The sequence below is a fragment of the Daldinia decipiens genome (genome assembly GCF_022478715.1).
Source record: "Daldinia decipiens strain CBS 113046 unplaced genomic scaffold F4813scaffold_2, whole genome shotgun sequence".
In the NCBI taxonomy this organism is placed as follows: Eukaryota; Fungi; Ascomycota; class Sordariomycetes; order Xylariales; family Hypoxylaceae; genus Daldinia; species Daldinia decipiens.
The window spans coordinates 74,709-92,272 of record NW_026054545.1 but is presented as its reverse complement, the minus strand read 5'-3'; the positions used below and the strand labels follow the sequence as shown (position 1 = coordinate 92,272).

Genomic DNA, 17,564 nt, shown 5'->3' with positions numbered 1-17,564 from the left:
CAGTGGGAGAGGGCGATCGCTGCAAGCCGGCTCATAATTATATCCGACCTGGCTCGAATACAAATGTGAGGGAGCCAACCGTGGTCATAGGTTGCATTGCACTCCATCAGACCCCACTGACACCTGGACGAAATACAACACTCTTCCTGGTTATTTCGTCTGCCAAGAAAGCTTTGCTGGTTTCTCCTCAGCAAACCCCCGCGCAGAAAGCGAAAGAAAAACCAAACAGGGATTCGATATGCCGGCCCCGGTTTGTCAAATGCTCCGCTTAGACCGCAATTTTTGCCTGTCTCAAACAACGACGCTCTTGGCAAGGGATTTCTCGCATCGGTAAACAGCTGATCACTATCAAATACGGCAATGCCCCATTGGCCCAATTTTGTTTCGATTCAGACGGACTTCACCTTTGCCGTGACTATCACGTCTTATCTGTCACAGCTTAGATGGCAAACACTCCTCGCTCACCAAATAGCATAGCCGGAGACCAGCCATCCAGCCATTCTTACCCCGGACTCTTGTCTGCCAAGCCGCATACTGTTTTAGGCAACGTTCAACCTTCCAGCTTACCGTGATAACTACACAAGCCGCATTAAAGTAAACCCACAATTATTGATACTGCCAAGAGTCTTAATTGTTTCCTCCATACATATACGACTCAAGGAGTCTTATTCCTAACAAGGTAATGTCGACTATCAGACAAAACCCCCGACCCGCTGAAGTCATAACAGCCGCAGCCATCGACGTCTCTTCCGCATCCGCACACACATACTATAGAGTTAATCGGGGAAGCCGGCTCTCGTATGTATGTAACTACGAAGCTTACTATGAACATACTGATATATTGCTAATATATCAATATAAAATATAAATATCTTGGAGTAAGTAGTAGGCCTCGTTTCAATCCTACAACATTCACTATTCACACTATTTTTGACATCATCTTGGCCTTAATCGCGAAGTTTGGTTAGTTTTTTGGAGTATCCGGACGAAGCTAACAGCAATGGGGCGATGTAGTAACCATGGAAGCATACATAGCAGTAATTTATTAAGTAATGAGACTAAAGTTATAGGTGGAGTCTCCGGGGTGAGGCTCATGCCAAGCTCTCACAAGCACAGGCGTGATCTTCAACATCTGAATGCCCACTACATACAGTAGAGATTGCACTATTATTGGGTTTCTGCACGATACAGACAATTGCTGTGAAACAACCCTGGCGGCATTGACCAAGCCGATCTCTCATCCAATACAGATAATGAAGTCGACTAAGACAAGGGATTCAAGGAGTTGGTTGCTACCGTACGTATGTGCGAGCAAAAACGTCAAGAATAGTCGAGCGAGGATTTCTATTCTGGGTCCATGACACTGCAGATGCATGCAATTTCAACATCGAGTACCATGGATGTTCGTCCTGTCCTTACATAGGCGAGATCGTCCGGGCGGAGTATTGTCGTAGTAATGCATATTAAAGCAAAGGCCCGGCCGAATCTTCCAAGACTTTTGATCGATATTCATCCTTTTCTGCAGTGTCCTGGTCGAGTGTTGGGGTCTTCGTTATCTTTCCCATTCTCTTCTACTTCTTTTTTTTTTTTACATTCTCTTCTCTTGGCGTGAGGATTGAAGCCTCTCGTATGTTATTTATATTCCCCCAGGAGTCGCCGGACGGCTTCATATTATCCCTTTTTTATACCTTTTTCTTCAACAGGTTTATAGTCGCCGGATTTTCGACTTTTATACTTTCACTTTTTGTATACTCTGTTTTAGGTAGTTAACTGAGTAACTTGGGTATTTGAACACCATGTCGGAAGATATGGGAAATGCAAAGCCCGTTTGTGGCGGTGGTAAGGAAGCTGGAGAATACGATCTTCCTCTACACACGGTTGGACTGTGTAAGTGCTGAATTCGATATAATCTAAATCGTAATAAGCTAACAGTCTCTTAGTCCTTGTCCTAGCTGCATCAATCTTCGGTATGCAATACTTCAGATGTTCATAATCCGTGGCGCAATATTGACAAGTCATTTTTAGGGGCTGGCTTTCCCGTAGCCGCGAAGAAGATCAGCTGGCTGAAGGTACCAGATAAGGTGTTCTTCGCCTGCAAACATTTCGGAACGGGTGTCCTAATAGCAACTGCTTTTGTCCATGTATGTCTTGCCAAGCAACATCTTTATATTTCTATCTAACCTGTATCTCAGCTTCTCCCTACAGCCTGGTTCAGTCTTTCAGACCCATGCCTTCCAGATCTCTTTACTGAGCAATACCCCCCGCTTCCTGGTGTCATCATGATGGGTTCCCTCTTTTGTCTATTTATGATTGAGATGTGGATGAACAACAAGATGGGCGGACATTCCCACGGCGGTGCCGCAGGCTTCGAGCACGCACCCCCCCCAGTTATGGTTCCTCAGCCCCAGTCCCAGCCGCAGCACCGTGCGCAGCCATCTGATGCGACTATGGTGGGCTTTGACGTCGAAGACACAGAATACGAGAAGAGGATGGCCAAGGAGATGTACGAGAACAACCCATACTCATACCGCGAGAACGACCTGGACCTTCCCCGATCTGAAATGCCTCCGTGGTTCGTCGTTTTCTACGAGCAATATGTCCGCCAGCGTCTCGAGCTCGTCAACATGATCAAGGCATCTGGTGGCAACTTTCCAGTACAGTCGGATCCCAAGCAGGACGTAGTGGTCACCGAAAAGAGCATGTTTGACGAGGAGGGCCAGCCGGTTGACCCCATGATCTACCGGAGGATGTCCATGAACATTACACTGCTTGAGGGTGGTATCCTTTTCCACTCCGTCTTCGTCGGAATGACTGTTTCTATCACCATCGAGGGCTTTGTCGTTCTCCTGATCGCTATCCTTTTCCACCAAATGTTCGAAGGCCTTGGTCTTGGTTCTCGTATCGCCGCTGTTCCGTACCCTAAGGGCAGTATCCGACCCTGGCTATTAGTGTTCGCTTTCGGAACGACCGCCCCTATTGGACAGGCCATCGGCTTGGCTGCGCGTAACAGCTACGACCCTAACAGCGCCTTCGGCTTGATTATCGTCGGTGTCTTCAACTCCATGTATGTTAACTCTTGTGCCAGTCAGTTAAGATTTTAACGCTAACATATCGCAGCTCTTCTGGTCTTTTGATCTACGCCGCTCTGGTTGACCTGCTCGCTGAAGACTTCCTCTCCGAGGAATCCAGCAAAGTGTTGACGATGAAGCAGAAGAAGGTTGCTTTTATGTTTGTCATATTAGGAGGTAAATTTTCACAGCCTACTTCAATTATTCCTAGCTAACTTGAAATAGCTATCGGCATGTCTATTGTCGGTGCCTTTGCTTGAAGAACCAACCTCGAGAGTCGCGAGAAGAGCCGGGGAAACGAAAACATGAAGCCACGATATCATAGTAGTATTATTATGCTACTTAAGTTGCGCTACTTCAACAGAATGGCATAAAGTGAGCCATCAAGCGGGTAGAAAATAATAGGGTGACGGGCCATGGCAGGAAGCTAGGATATTGGAAGTCGTTGTTATAAAAGGTCTCCCCTGTCAAATTCTCACAAGTTGTTTCCGTACATGGAGAGTAATTTTTACAACACAGTCCTTACCGCATGTACCTGTCTTAGCACCGTCATCTATGCAGCGTTTGGTTGGTTTGAGCATAGGAACATCTGAGGGTTTGATCTCTTTAAAGAGATGCCCTCAAATTAGGTAGAACGACCGACGTCCGCGAGACTTCGAGTCGAGGAGATGGGGAAATGCTGCCAAAAAGAAATTCCAGAGACGACGACAATGCAAGGCCGAGTCGGAGGATTAATTCAAGTGATGAGGAGTCTACAGAACACATTAACGATTCTCATTGGAGCGAAAAATGTACTACCAGAGCGAATTCGGAGGTTACTCTGTGATTATAGTGCGCCATTTACATGGTCACGATAGCATAGGAAGAATACCAAGATCAAGTTAAACTCGATATAATTTTTTTCCTCTCTTCTTTTTGTCATCTGATATTCCGCAAAGACCACAACGAACTGCTAAGTTGGGTAAAGAAATTCTATCTCCGAAATCTTGCATTGCATAGTAGCATAGTGGCACGGGAGCATGCACGTAGTCAGCCCGGAACCAGATCCGCAGGGTTCTGCAGAGTGCAGCGAAGCTAACCCCCCTCCGCCCTTCTCCCCCCCCCCCCCGGCCCCGGGCTTTCCTGAAACGAGAAGTTCGTGGAGCCGCGCGCCGTGATACAACGCCCAGAACTGCAACGCCCAGAACCTTAGGTCGACTACCAAGACAAGGTGGTATGGGGGATGTGGGCACGTGCCGTATTGTCTAGGTAGTTTGGCTATTACTTCATACATACTACACTGCACTGCGCTTGTAAGTACGTATGTAGGTAGGTAGGTAACTGCCTATGCATGCATGTAGGTTAGGTTTCATGCTTCCGGCGGTACTATGTAGGAAAGATGCGGGTGGAAACGGGTTCTGAAATGCATGCCATAATGCTGCCAAGGACGATGCGAGGAAGGTATTTCCGAGGAGGCAGGGTCTTTTTTCTTTTTTCTTTTGTGCATGTAGATTGATAAAGCAGGTAGATTGATAAGTATGATCGTACGAGATAGGTTCTATTTTTATGGGCGTTTAAGACTTGGCGGAGATGATACGTCTCGAGTTGTCGAGGTTCGCGTAAGTGTCTATTCGGGTACGCAAGCTACTTGAAACTCGACGCTGGTTGGTAAACTCGTTGCGATGTCAATTATAAATTCAAGTCGTTCGCTCTTCTGTAAGTTTCTCTCAGTCCATGGCCAAATTTCGAAGTTGTGCTGTTACCATAGTCTTCAGCTTAGCCTTCGAATACAAGTTAGTGAAGTCTAACTAAGTTAAGTAACTATAAGTTAGGCACAAGTTAGGTATAACTCAGTTAAGCAACTATGAGTTAGGTATAACTTATGTGTAAGTTATGTATAAGTCAAGTATAACTAAGTTAAGTATAAGTTAGGTATAAGTTTCAAGTATCTCTACAACACTCAGGACATGACCAGTGTGTCACGAGGTAGACCAAAAACCTAGGAAACAACTTTGTTGTTCCGAGAGGAGTTCTAGCCTAACTACTGGAGCCTACAGCTATATACTGAACATGTTCTTTGTTCTAGATGTCTCTTCTAGAATCCTGACATTGTCTACTCTACAACCAAGCGTGCTCGGGTTAAAGCTCTATATTATATCTAGTATCGTCTTTTGGAGAGTGCAAATTCACTTGCTAATGTGAAAAAGCTTACAACCTAAGTAGAATACCATGGCATTTCAATGACAATGTTATAAGTTATGTAGAGTTATCAAGATACCTAGGTAATGAATGACAACTTAACTCGCTCCATGTCTCCTTTACCAAGAACATCTTCATGTATCTGACGAGCGGTTTCCTGTACAATATAACAAAGTAGTACCTCGCCAACTGCTAAAGTGAATGACTTCGGTGGGTATTTCCAACATCTCAATAGACAACCTGTACCGCAAGAGAAACCCATACGATCCTTGGAAATAAAAGCACTTGTCAGACGTATTCAACACCGCCCCTCCACCCGCCCAATCCCTCTAATCTCAGCTCTTTCTCGAACTCCATCTTTTGTTCATTAGATAACTGTTAGATTATATTCTATCTTCCCAACTCGGCTATAAGTTCCTCACCGTCAATTACGACGAATTCCTTTTCTGTAGTTTCATGAAACTTATGGAAACCAGATTTTCCATGCCTGCAGACGTAGAATACCTGCCCAGCTCTTGAGTTTTTATTAGACTCGTCCCAATGTCCTACCAATAGCCGCTTTCTTGAAATGGGAGGTTCACACTTGCAGTCTGAGTTCGCACGATCGTTCCCACGAGCATCAGCGAACCCGAGATAATTGTTGCAAGGTAGGCATTCGTAGTATTGACGTCCAGCATTTCCGTTAGGATTGTCCTTCTTGGTGTCCTTAGAAGTAGCGCGCTTGTTGCAGCGACGACATAGCGGCGCATATGTCGGAAAATCTGTGGTTCTCTGTATATGCCTAATTAGAATAAAGTAGACCAGGCCGTTATCCGACACTCACTTGTTTATATATACCCGGAAATAATTCAAGAACTTCATCTACGGTAGTCAGGTGCCTATACTTGGTACTCATACTGGATGATGTTCTCGATATAGGATTATCTGCGTATAGTAGGAACGGGACAATGTTCTCATGAGGTAGAGCAAGAAGCGTGAAACCAGCTTCGTTATTCTAGGGGAGCTCTAAACTTTACGGTGGAAGTCTGAGGTATGCTTTTACTTCAAAGGTACAAATTCAAATTACCTCTTAGTCCCCTCACATCCCCCCTTTTCCAGACGTCATTCAACCACCCGTCTACATCTCGCAAACCAAGAGCTGCTCTATCATATAGGCGGATAATAGTATATATTAACCATATATGACTCGTTCAAATAACTTGTTGATCGAATCAGATTGTTTTCTATCCCCCCCCCCCTTTCTTCCCCAAAAAGGGGTAAGAAGTTCCGGATTACAGAAAAGGAACTTTAACACCATCGTCCCAGGAACAACGAAACTAGCAAAATATAAGTATCAGTTATTACACTGAGCTGTCAGCTATATATCTCTTAAGCATCCACACCCACCCTACGCTGTCTTTCTTTGTCTCGCTGAAAAATAGTAAAGCGGTCAAAAGGAGTAGCCACTGAAGCTTGTGTCGGTGAGTCAAAAATACGATATAGCTTGTTTAGGAGGTACTTATCAATAATAACTAGGCTGGGCGATCGACATAGAATTCATATATCGAGAGTCAACTTCGAGTATGCGATAGCCTATTTGCTTTTTGAACATCAACAACTAAAGAAAAGGATATCCATGCGAAATTCCTGCTTCATGATACACAATCTGCGCCATTTCATAATTCGTGACTCATAAGAGAACTTGAGAAGTGCCAAACCACCCCTGAAAGCAAGAGCCTTTTCTGAACATATCCAACGCCGTCCCTCCATGTGCCATGTGCCTGTTCCCTCCGGTTTCTCAGCTCCTTCTCAAATCCGAGCGCCATCGTCAGTCCAACGTACAGCCATCAGATTATCTCAAGCCATGCCAGGTAGTCTACAATCTCCCAGCCGACTATGACATGTTCTCCTTGCGCATCCCTGCATTCGCGGTTGTATTCGCACATACCGCTTCTGCAGACGTAGAACAGCTTTCCCGGATTTTTGGTATAGAGTCCTGACATTATCCGCTTGCTTGACAATCCACATCTACAGACTGGGTTTGTCAGGTCGTTTCCGCGCGCGTCGGCGAACACTAAGAACTTGCCCATCGTTGGACATTTGAAATACGGGCGTCCCGCGTTGCCGTTTGTATTCGACGACGACGTGATGGCCTTGGAAGAAGTTAAGCCGCAGTGACGACATGGTATCGGTGATCTCGGGTATGAAGCTGAAGGGCGTATTGTTCGCAAGACATATTGCAGGTCAGACCAGTTTGGCGCCTGACTCTCACGGGCATCTAAAGCGGAATCCTATATAGGATAGTACCCGATTAGAACATAAAGGAGGCAAACCAGAGCCGTCATAAGCTATTATATGGCTAAGATATACACTTACACCTGTATCTCGCCCGCAGAGGAATTCAACAACGTCTTCCAGAGTATTTAAATGCATAGTTGCCGATGTTTCTGGATGATACTGTTTGTGTATGGTAATAGTAACTAGGATAGGTTTCTCTCAATCAAACAGTTACAAACGAATGAGATGCCAGGCTATCTATTATAGCATGGATTAATGTAATAAATCCATTGGATACCTGAGCCTACCTCCGGGTAGCTGCTCGCAACCAACAAAGCGATTTGATTGGCCTATTATTTGTGTATCTCAGGTACTTCAAAGCCTTTTTACACTTTATTCGAATATCTAGGTAAGTAATTGGTCTCAATCCCATCAAGTACAACAATATTCCAGAATTCAATTTAGTTCTAGATAAAACTAGGCCCTGTAGTCCTAGGATAAAATATGACGAGGCTGGAAACAGAGGCTACCTACCTAAGGTAGGTACTAACATTATTTATAGTAGGTTCCTAACTTCACGTTCTACTTAGGTTCTATATTATGATATTCTCTTTTGAGCAGTATAGCATTTGTCTATCTGGTATAAGAAAAGTAACAGTATAATATGTTAAGAATAATATAACTAAGAAGGCGTACTGTTCCAATAGCAATATTCGGATTTCAAGCTACCTTTAGGTAGACAGTTTGGGACAATTTGCCTCTCTTCCTTGCTCCCCCTTTCTTCACCGACGATACCATCATATCTCCAATGAGTGTTTCCATGATCAAGATAGCAAATCAACGCCTCGACAACTGCTGAAGGAAATGACACCGGCGTAGAGTTCCCATATCTGAATAACAATCTGTACCGTTTCGTTCTTTATAAAAGAAGCATAGACAATCTTCGAGAGTAGAAGCATTCTCTGAGCATATCCAACGTCGCCCCTCCATCTTCTTTCATTCCGGCTCTTTCTTGAACCCGAAAGTCCATTATAGGTCTGTTATATAATCGTCAAATTATACATAACTCTGCCAGCTCGCTTTGAAGTCCCAGCGCGATCTTGATAGCCCTATTCGTACCCAGTTCCACACATGGAATATAAGCATCACATGTACCTTGTCTACAAACGTAGAATACCTGTCCGGGGTTATTTTTATCGCGTCCTGCTATTAACCGTTTGGTGGAAACACTGCAATGGCAGATGTTGTCCTCGGGGCCGCGCTGGGGATCGTGTCGGGGGTAGTTGCCACGGTAGTCAGCGAACACGAGGAATTTATTACAGGGGTCGCATTTGAAGTATGGGCGACCTCCGTTGCCCTTAGTGTTTGTCTTACTTGTGGTGTATCTAGTAGCAGTTTCGAGGCACCTGAAACATTTCGGCGGTTTTTTTGGGTATTCAGTTGATGGTCGCTGTGCCTGTAGGTAACTTCGTAGCCAAGTCAGTCCGAAGTTATCTATGGTGGTTTGCTATACCCATTAGTACATAAGCTGGGTAAACGAGCAATTGTATTGCACTTACAGGAATGTTTAAATCCAAAAGTACTTGAAGAACTTCCGCCAGTTCTGTCAAAGTTACATCTGTGGGTGTTTCCAACATCGTGCTGTTGCTGTTGCTGTTGCTGATGTTGATGAATTCTATGTGTATCAGGACAACAAGATGGCTTGCTCTTGAAAGGAAAAAGACGCAAACGCCACTACGACACATCCAAGTACTCGGTTAGGCATTGGTTAGGCACCAGCAGCTTATATAGTAACTTGACTGGTCGGTCGTCTACGTATCTACATTGAGAGGTATATGCTTGAATCACCCCCCTTTTGTAGCACCACTCACAACACAGCGATTTCTACAAAGTGATTAGATACCAGAGACAATCGTATCTTCCAATAATACTAGGATAGTATACGGCCCGAGAACAGAGGTCATTCACCAGCTACACTCATATTCTTAATACGATTACAATACTGCCGCTTGCAATATATCCGATATCTATAATTACTATAGCAGCAAGCGCAACCACACAAGTATTAATACATTAACAATATTAAAACTCAGTAACAACCCAACTAGTAAAATACATCCACTACTAAAGTTTAGCTGTTGAATAGTATCTCTAAATTCATACATACTACACTCCCGCTTTTCGCCCCCCTTCTCCAGAAAGTGACAAAAAGCTGGAAAAGGGGAGCTGACCAAGCTTCCAAGCTGCCTATGAATCAAATAAGTTAACAGCATAACTTAATTACCTACGCATTGATAACAACAAGTCTATATATTTATCTTAAGCACTTTTATAAACTTCAAAAAAGATAATGCAAGAAAATAATACTTTCGTCTGCTTAAGGATGTCTGGTAATAGTAACGGTAGGTATTTGAGATATAACAAACCTAACCCATTTTTCAAGCATTCTACAACTATTTCTATTCGTTGACTGACTTTAAAGTCTGAAGTCTCCACTAGTCTGCTAACTTGAACATATTTCCATTGGAAGTATGTATAATCCTAAACTTCCAACACAAGCCCAACTTCACACCACGACATACAATAAACAACAAACTCCCGATTAAACACCAACAACATTCAAATACAAGGAAACATAAAATAGAAGGATAGCCCAAGAGCTCAAGATTACAAGTACAAGTACAAGTAGAAGAGACAATGCTTTACAAAAAATGCTTGTTTTAACAAAATTCATTAGCTACTAGACGTGAGCTCTACAGAATCTATTGGTAACAAGCCGCCAGTCCTTTTCATTGCCATATTCGCCGTATAACACCGCCGCGCCCGCCTATTTGAAATCCATACACGTACAACCGGGGACGGGGTCCAAAATCCGAAAGAAGACTCATATCGCACCGCACTGAACCGAGGCTTGGATCGCTTGCTCAACCTTGCGTAAACATGTACATAAAAACCGAGTCATCGCCGTGATTTGTGCTGCATTTCCGGAAATAGTCCTAGATGGATAGTGTAACTACACCGACATTGTAGTTTTCCGTGTTGTATATGGATGTAACTCTTGTCAAAAGCCGATATAAAACTCTGGATACCCCCTGGCCCTTGATGAGTATATTACTAGGTTAAAGTAGAGGTGGAAATGATAACCTTTATTGCGAGGGGATATCTGTTACTAGAAAGAGAATGCCTACCCAGGGATAGTATTGTGGGCTGGGAGGCGCATAATACAAATTTCGGCAGTCTGCGCATGGGTGGCGACAGATTATTAGACGTTTGCCGATGAGTGCTGAGAATGAAAGGTTCCGAGTCGTGTACTGGGATAAATTTTTCAAATCAGACCGGACAAGGCTCATGGGAGTTAAAATTGTCCTAAAACAACAGCCTGATATATTGGCATTGTATCAGGAAAGATATGTAATACCCCCTCGAGACTACGTGGATGGTTCAAGATTGGGATAATATCGGTAGAGTAGGCTTCTGGAGAATTGATATGCTATGTGAGACGGTCGACTCCGCGCAAACTCCGTGAAAAGTCTCGGTATTAGCAAAACAAATGGTAGTCCTAAGTCGAGGTGCCGATGTTGAATATCAACGATAAAAAACCAAGTAGAATTTCGTGATCGGTTTGAAAGATTCGGGACAAGTGCCGTGTCGTCAGGAAGAACATCATTCCACGTGATTCTCATACTCTTATTAATTATGAATAGATAATAGGAGACCCAAGCTTTCAAAGACCTGGAAGTGGTTGTCGTTGGGGGGGGGGGGGGTATCTGTTGAACAATGTAACTCTGCGGTAGGCCCAAACACGCTTTATAGCCCATGGTTGCTATTGGACTCCACGACATTATCAGAGAGGTTAATCAATAACTGGGCGAGACAACGTTTGGTCGCCGCATCGTCACGGAGGACGGAGCTGAAGGTGGCATCGCGAAGTGGTTCTGGGAGGCACTGGCGGAGAGCCTCGCGAGCGCGTGCGTTATCGCTCAAGCGGAGGAAGCAGCGCACAACGTGCTTAAGGAGGCGAGCGGTTTGCTGTTCGACAAGCTGAGCAACCATGTTGCTCAACACTGTTCCGACGGCGTAGAAGCGCTCATACGTGGCGCAGATATAGTTCAGACCATTATCATCCAGTAGGATTTTCTGTACGATGAAAATGGCAACTGTCTTACTAAGTTCAGATCCAGTCTCCATGATTCTGAGGCAAAGGGGGATGATCTCGGTCGTGAGGAGAAAGTTGATCACCTCACTAGAGTCATTCTTAACCAAGGCTCCAATCACGCCTAGCGATGTTAGACGGAGATACTCAAACGGACGAGACTTGGATGTAGTATTCAGGAAAGGGTATAAGAAAAGAGGGATATGGGCTATATTTCATCTTGTTAGTGCGTTATATACTTATCTTGCCTGAAGATCAACGTACCATTCAAGAACAAGGTTCTGGTATCATTATGCGATGCTACGCATTGCAGGAGTGCAAGCGCATTGCAGACTCGGTTGGAAGCAGCAGCGGTCAATTGCGATGGGTTAAGTAGGTTGTAGACCGAGATAATCTCTTGCATAAGAGAAGTCATCACACCTGCAAATTCGGGTTAGAATTAGCCCTTGGAATCAGGTTTAATGTAGAGAGCCACGAACCAAACGAATGCCACAATATAAGAGCAAGCTCAGGCACTTGTTCTCGCTTCTTGCTCAGTTCAAGGAGAGCTGCCTCGCGCGTACTTTCATTAAGCAGGTCGGCGACGAAGGTCAACGTGCGGCGGTTATCCTCTGATACATTTTCTAGGCCGTTATCCTGAACATGACCACCAACTGACGCGCCGATGTTCGTAGACACATTATTATGAGCACCTGCTAATCGATTATAATGCTGCTGCTGAGCTGCGGCGGCGGCGGCGGCAGCCTGTTGGGCCTGGTGCTGGTGGCTTTGCTGTTGGTGCATCCATGACTGGTCGGCGTGTGGGTTGTATTGGTGATGGCTGTAGAGGTTCGGGTTTGGCAACATGGTGGCGGTTGATGATCGCGATCGCGATCGCTCAAATCACTTTGAGTACGGCGTAACTAGTTCTTGAGTATTATCTCCTTGCTTAACTCCTGCTGCGTCAGGCTCTCTGCGCTCTTGGCCGGATCCAGAATCAATAAACCGAATGGGTATGGGTTGGTATGGGTTGATCGCGCTTGTCTCGCGTCTAGAGATACCAGCTCGTCTTAACTGCTGTATGACGAGGGTAAACCTGTAATTCGTTGGCTAACTGATTCGGGTGTCGTTAGGGTGTCGTTAAGTCGTTTAGAACTTGGAATGACAGTTGACTACCTACCAGGTTAGAAACCTGACGGTCAGGTATGCTTGGGCAACGGTTAATGGCCTCTTTTCGGACAAGTAGACGAACGTTCCCGCACGAATTAAAAAATCAAGTAGGTTGGTGCCGTACGTGAGAGGGCGTGTGTTGCACTATGAAGAGAGGATATGGTGGTATGGGTCGTAGGTTCAGATCTGGATATCGATAAATGTTGAAGAAAGTTGAAGTGGTTGCAGGGCTTTGCTGTTCCCAGCGACGAAGCACCGCGTCGTAATTTGCCGAACGGAATGGGGGTCTATAAGGAAGCACTGGCCATGTACATAGGTATTGTACGTACCTTCTCAGCCCTAGCTTGCAGGTGGTAGGTTCCAAGGTTGCGTGGCAGCGGGGTTGTGCACGGACCACAGATAAACTATGTATAGGTAGGTACATAGATAATGCATTCAATGATATCTATGCCGTATTGATGCATAATATGTGATGCATTAGGCCCTATTCCCTATTCCCCCTCAGGTCATCCCACCTATTAACATCGTTTTCGGTACTCCCCACCTAAGGATTTCATGTTTAGAAAGTCTGTAACCTAACCTAGATTCTTCCATGTTGCTTGGGTAGCTGACGTCAACACGCAAACATCATCTCCTAACAGAGTACCTATGTGCAAACTCACTCGACACAGCTAATTATCGAATGGAGAAACAAAAACGCCATTGAGTCAGTCTTGCTCAAGTATTAGTATAGGCAAACAATGTACAAATTAGTCTTACAAAATAAAATGACTATCTCTAATTTTGATAGTCAGCATAAAAGGCTACCGAGTAGTATCAAAAACAAACAAATGATGCCCATTTTAAGAAAAATATTACTACATTACGTCCATTGCGGATAACAATAATGTGATTAAACACCGTACGTCAGCCCAAACGGCTGCTGCCACTATCCCATTTATCTACCCGTCGCCGAAGATGTACTGTCTACATTACTACCTGTATCTGCTATTAGGAAAACATCAATCGTCGTGAAGTCCATTCGCCAAACCTGCCAATTCCATCATATCCTTACAACGGGCTCTAGGTACAGCGCATGTCTTCGAAGAGCCCCTATCGACAGCAACACAACCCACTCTTCAAGTCTTCAAGAGGAATGAATCGAGAATCAAGATGTATCCCAACACTAATATACGGCCCTTGTTTTATAGGGGGGGCCGCATATAGAGGATAATCGCATTATAAGAGGAATTCATGCGCCCTGGCCCTTTCGATCACCTTCTGCTAGCGGCCACCTCCGGCAAATCCAAAGAATTATTGACTCAGCAAGATACTCGCAGTAACGTCTTCGAATCATAGGCGCAACTCCTTCAGAATCTGGTCTGCCATGTTCTTGTACTGCCACGTATTTCCTGACATACGCTTGAACTGGATCCCATGCAACGAAAGTAAGGGAACTTTCACGATGAAGATTTCAAATTCTAAAAACATACTTCCGCCTAGGTCGCTGTGCACGTGGGTCGTTGTTTCGCCCGGCACTCTTCTCGACGAGGTGTTTGCATCCCGGTGAATGCTTTCGGGGTCGGAGAGTTCCGAAGTAGAGTCGCTTCGATCGGCCGGTCCCTTTCCTGGCGTCCGTGGCGTAGGTGGAACACGATCCATGTCTCGGAGCTCCTCGCGCTCTTTATCCGTTCTGATACCAAAGCTGAACCTACGGCGGTGATTAGGCGTCGGGACCGGGCTACCCGTTGCGTCCGATGCCTTTTTGAGATCAATGCTAGGTGCGTGGCGACAAGAAAAGCCACCACGAATCTCCGTATAATCAACTCCAAGTTGTTTCAACACCCTCTTAACGTCTGTACGGATAGCAGGCACTGATTTAGTTGACGTCGTGGAAACGCTGAAGAGTCCCTTTAGAAAAACCGGCTTTGCTAGCTCTGAATCGTCTAGACGCTCTGCTGAATTTCCGCTTGCTTCACCAAGTTCCTGATCTGTCTCTTCGGGCACATCAGCGGCACGAGCACCTTCCCTACGCAATCTCCTTGCCTGGATGCTCTCACGACGAGCATGGCTTAATGGCTTTGCCCTCATAGATGCAGATCGTGAGTGCAAGGCGGTCTTCGGCTCCGGTGGAACTTTATCGGTGGCCGCCGACTGATCGGACCCGCTAGTTGGTGGCGGCTCCTTGTTGATTTTGTTCGCAGATCCGAATGGTCGTCTTCTAAACTCTGCCGAGCTCACACTCGTCGACCTTCCCAGGCCCTTGTTGCTCCCGGACAAGTTAGCACCAGCAGAAAGAGGCGGGCTGAGCAGATCTCGATGCTGTGGCTGGCTGCTCCCGGACCGTAACCTGGTCGGTTTATTCTCGTCTCGATCGCGTCTGGACCTACGTATGCTAAAGCTCTTCCGTGGTGATTCCAGCGCATCGGCTGGCGAATGAACCTGGACCACAGGCGGATGCGAGCGGTCTTTATCGAGCCTCTCTGGTTCTTTACGACGCCTAGTGCTGAACCGTCTAAGGATACCAGCAGCAGTGCTCTCCTTCTTCGGTGGCGGATCTGTAGGAATCTCCGGAGGTGCAAGTGTGCCCTGTGGTACCTTCTTGAGTTCTTCCGGGGCATCATCTTCCCCGTGAGTTCTGGCACGAGGTCTTGACCTTCCCCCGGTAGTCTTTTCTCCAGCCATTTCATAAGTCGCCGTATTTGTGTGGGCCTCAGGAGGTGGGACGATTTCTGGCATCGGCGAGTCTGCCACATTCTTCGGCGTATGAGACTTCGGCACAGCATCTACCTTGTCTCGGTCTTGTTTCTCTTTTACTAGGTAGTATATAGATACTAGAGGGCTGAATGCATTAAGCGGATCGGCGCCGATCTGAAGCGCATCCGAGCTTGGAGTCGTCAAATTGTCACGGCTACTCCCGGAGTTATGTCGCTTGTAGAAGTCGAATCCAAATCCACGCTTCTTCTCTACATCCTTGGGTGCAGGTAGCACCTCCTTCTCCTTCTGCAGAAGCGTCACGGCGCGTTTATAATCTTCGGATTCAATAACTTTAGTGAGCTGAGCTTTAATCAGGTCTGGGGGGCCAAAGTTAAAGCCGGTCATAGCATTGATGACTTCTGGTTCGAGAGGGAGTGTTAGAGGCTCCCGAGCGGGGAGGTAGTTCTCGGGAGGACCACCATAACCTTTGATCATCCAAGGGTGGTTCATGACTTCGTACATAGTGGCTCGTTGTCTCGGGTCGGTGACAAGCATACGAGAAAGGAGATGTCGGCATTCTGGACCCATGTTAGAAGGTAAGACAAACTAACCGAAACTAAATCACTTGCCATTAGATAGCCAGCTAGGATAATCCACAAGCCCCTTCTTAATCTTTGCGTGAAGTGCTGGCATGCTCTGATCATCGAAAGGGACTTTGCCACACACTAGCACGTATAAGACAATACCAAAGCTCCAGACGTCAACTTCGGGTCCAGTGTAAGCCCGTGCCTGAAGGAGTTCGGGGGCGGCAAAGTATAGGCTGCCACAGAAGGTTTTAAGGTGACCACGGGGGGCAAAGAGGTTGCTGAGACCAAAGTCAATGATTTTGATGTCGCCAGTCTTACTGATAAGGATATTCTCGATCTTCAGGTCTCGGTGTACTATGCTATTTCGATGGCAGTAGTCGAGCGCACTGGCGATTTGCCTGCTGAACTTCCTTGCCTGCTTCTCCTTTAATTTTCCGTGAGAGATGATATAATCTAGCATCTGTCCGCCATTCACGTATTCGAAGAGCATGTACCAATGGTAGTTGGTTCGAACCACATCACGCATACCACAAATGTGTGGGTGCTGTAGGAGAGTCACAATGGCTGCTTCACGCGCGGTTCGTATTTCTTTGGATTGATCAGCCCTCTCCTTATCAGCTCGACTGTGGTGGTTATCTTCGGTAGAGCCTCGAGGAATGATTTTGCAAGCGACCTACGTCGTAATCATAGTTAGAGAATGGATTTGGATATATTAGAAGTTTGAAAGGAAAATGAGAATACTAACCTGCTCTGTCCCATCTTCTTTACGAGCCAGCTTGACCTTACCCATGCTACCAGCACCGATGGTCTTGCCTAGAATCCATTTTCCAGATTGGGTAGGGATAGAGGTTCTCGAAGTCTTTTGCTTTGTAGCCCGAGCATCTACTGCTGCTTGCATAACAGGCGGGATAGCAGAAGGGCCGGCATTGTTTGCGACAGCAGTTGGGCCTGCCATATCGCTCCGAGCGTGGGTTGACTGAGTGCTGCTTCGACGGTGAACTGCTTTAGAGTCGTGGCCACGCGAGATTAGAGGGGGGCGATCTTTGCTAGAATTTCGCTTTGACTGATGATGAGTAGCAGCTACGTCAGAAGTCTCATAGTCTTTCTGCGGTAGGATGTCAGGGAGAGGACGACCGGAAGACGAGGTCTGACGGCTGTGATGGCGGTGATGATGGGAGGCCGAGGTAGAACGAATTAAAGGTTGTCCGGAATTGTGCTGTGAGGTCGAAGCAGCAGCAGCAGCAGCAGCAGCAGCAGCAGAGCTTGTCGGGCGTGAACGAGCCGAGTGAGCGCGCACGGGTGGCTGGGTTTGGTGTGACCTCGGGGATGATGAGGAGGAGGAGGAATGACGGTGGTGGTGATGACGATGCTGATGTTGGTGTTGTTGTTCAGTTGCCGAAGTGGACATTGCTTGGTACTGTTATTGCTACGGCTACAACAATATTGTACAGTATAATTGTTGGATAACAAGTACAAGGGGGACCGAGCTGATGTGAC

General features: G+C 46.0%; 6 protein-coding genes across 6 annotated transcripts; 1 reads left to right on the top strand and 5 right to left on the bottom strand.

Annotated features, from left to right (window-relative positions):
* Positions 1 to 1,579: 1,579 nt before the first annotated feature.
* F4813DRAFT_95122 (Zinc/iron permease) lies at positions 1,580 to 3,674 on the top strand. The gene is made up of 6 exons (XM_049249075.1): positions 1,580 to 1,887; positions 1,941 to 1,967; positions 2,026 to 2,141; positions 2,193 to 3,064; positions 3,118 to 3,245; positions 3,294 to 3,674. The coding sequence occupies exons 1-6, from the start codon at positions 1,797 to 1,799 to the stop codon at positions 3,326 to 3,328; spliced, it is 1,269 nt and encodes a 422-aa protein (XP_049103952.1). The 5' UTR covers positions 1,580 to 1,796; the 3' UTR covers positions 3,329 to 3,674.
* Positions 3,675 to 5,636: 1,962 nt separating this feature from the next.
* On the bottom strand, positions 5,637 to 6,141 carry F4813DRAFT_384701 (uncharacterized protein; the record flags this gene model as incomplete). The annotated part of the gene is made up of 2 exons (XM_049246131.1): positions 5,637 to 6,017; positions 6,070 to 6,141. The coding sequence occupies 2 exons, from the start codon at positions 6,139 to 6,141 to the stop codon at positions 5,637 to 5,639; spliced, it is 453 nt and encodes a 150-aa protein (XP_049103951.1).
* A 677-nt stretch (positions 6,142 to 6,818) lies between these two features.
* F4813DRAFT_396667 (uncharacterized protein) lies at positions 6,819 to 7,658 on the bottom strand (the record flags this gene model as incomplete). Its single annotated transcript, XM_049247851.1, has 2 exons — positions 6,819 to 7,516; positions 7,602 to 7,658. 2 exons carry the CDS (start codon positions 7,656 to 7,658, stop codon positions 7,073 to 7,075), a joined length of 501 nt encoding a protein of 166 aa, XP_049103950.1. The 3' UTR covers positions 6,819 to 7,072.
* A 481-nt stretch (positions 7,659 to 8,139) lies between these two features.
* On the bottom strand, positions 8,140 to 9,221 carry F4813DRAFT_94991 (uncharacterized protein). Its single transcript, XM_049249073.1, has 2 exons — positions 9,062 to 9,221; positions 8,140 to 9,009 (listed from the first exon to the last, which is right to left on the bottom strand). The coding sequence occupies exons 1-2, from the start codon at positions 9,137 to 9,139 to the stop codon at positions 8,554 to 8,556; spliced, it is 534 nt and encodes a 177-aa protein (XP_049103949.1). The 5' UTR covers positions 9,140 to 9,221; the 3' UTR covers positions 8,140 to 8,553.
* A 1,807-nt stretch (positions 9,222 to 11,028) lies between these two features.
* On the bottom strand, positions 11,029 to 12,704 carry F4813DRAFT_94977 (cell differentiation protein rcd1). The gene is made up of 3 exons (XM_049249072.1): positions 12,135 to 12,704; positions 11,920 to 12,075; positions 11,029 to 11,863 (listed from the first exon to the last, which is right to left on the bottom strand). Exons 1-3 carry the CDS (start codon positions 12,499 to 12,501, stop codon positions 11,310 to 11,312), a joined length of 1,077 nt encoding a protein of 358 aa, XP_049103948.1. The 5' UTR covers positions 12,502 to 12,704; the 3' UTR covers positions 11,029 to 11,309.
* A 1,432-nt stretch (positions 12,705 to 14,136) lies between these two features.
* Positions 14,137 to 17,022, bottom strand: F4813DRAFT_378416 (Pkinase-domain-containing protein; the record flags this gene model as incomplete). Its single annotated transcript, XM_049245332.1, has 3 exons — positions 14,137 to 16,058; positions 16,110 to 16,740; positions 16,813 to 17,022. The coding sequence occupies 3 exons, from the start codon at positions 17,020 to 17,022 to the stop codon at positions 14,137 to 14,139; spliced, it is 2,763 nt and encodes a 920-aa protein (XP_049103947.1).
* Between the last annotated feature and the right edge of the window lie 542 nt (positions 17,023 to 17,564).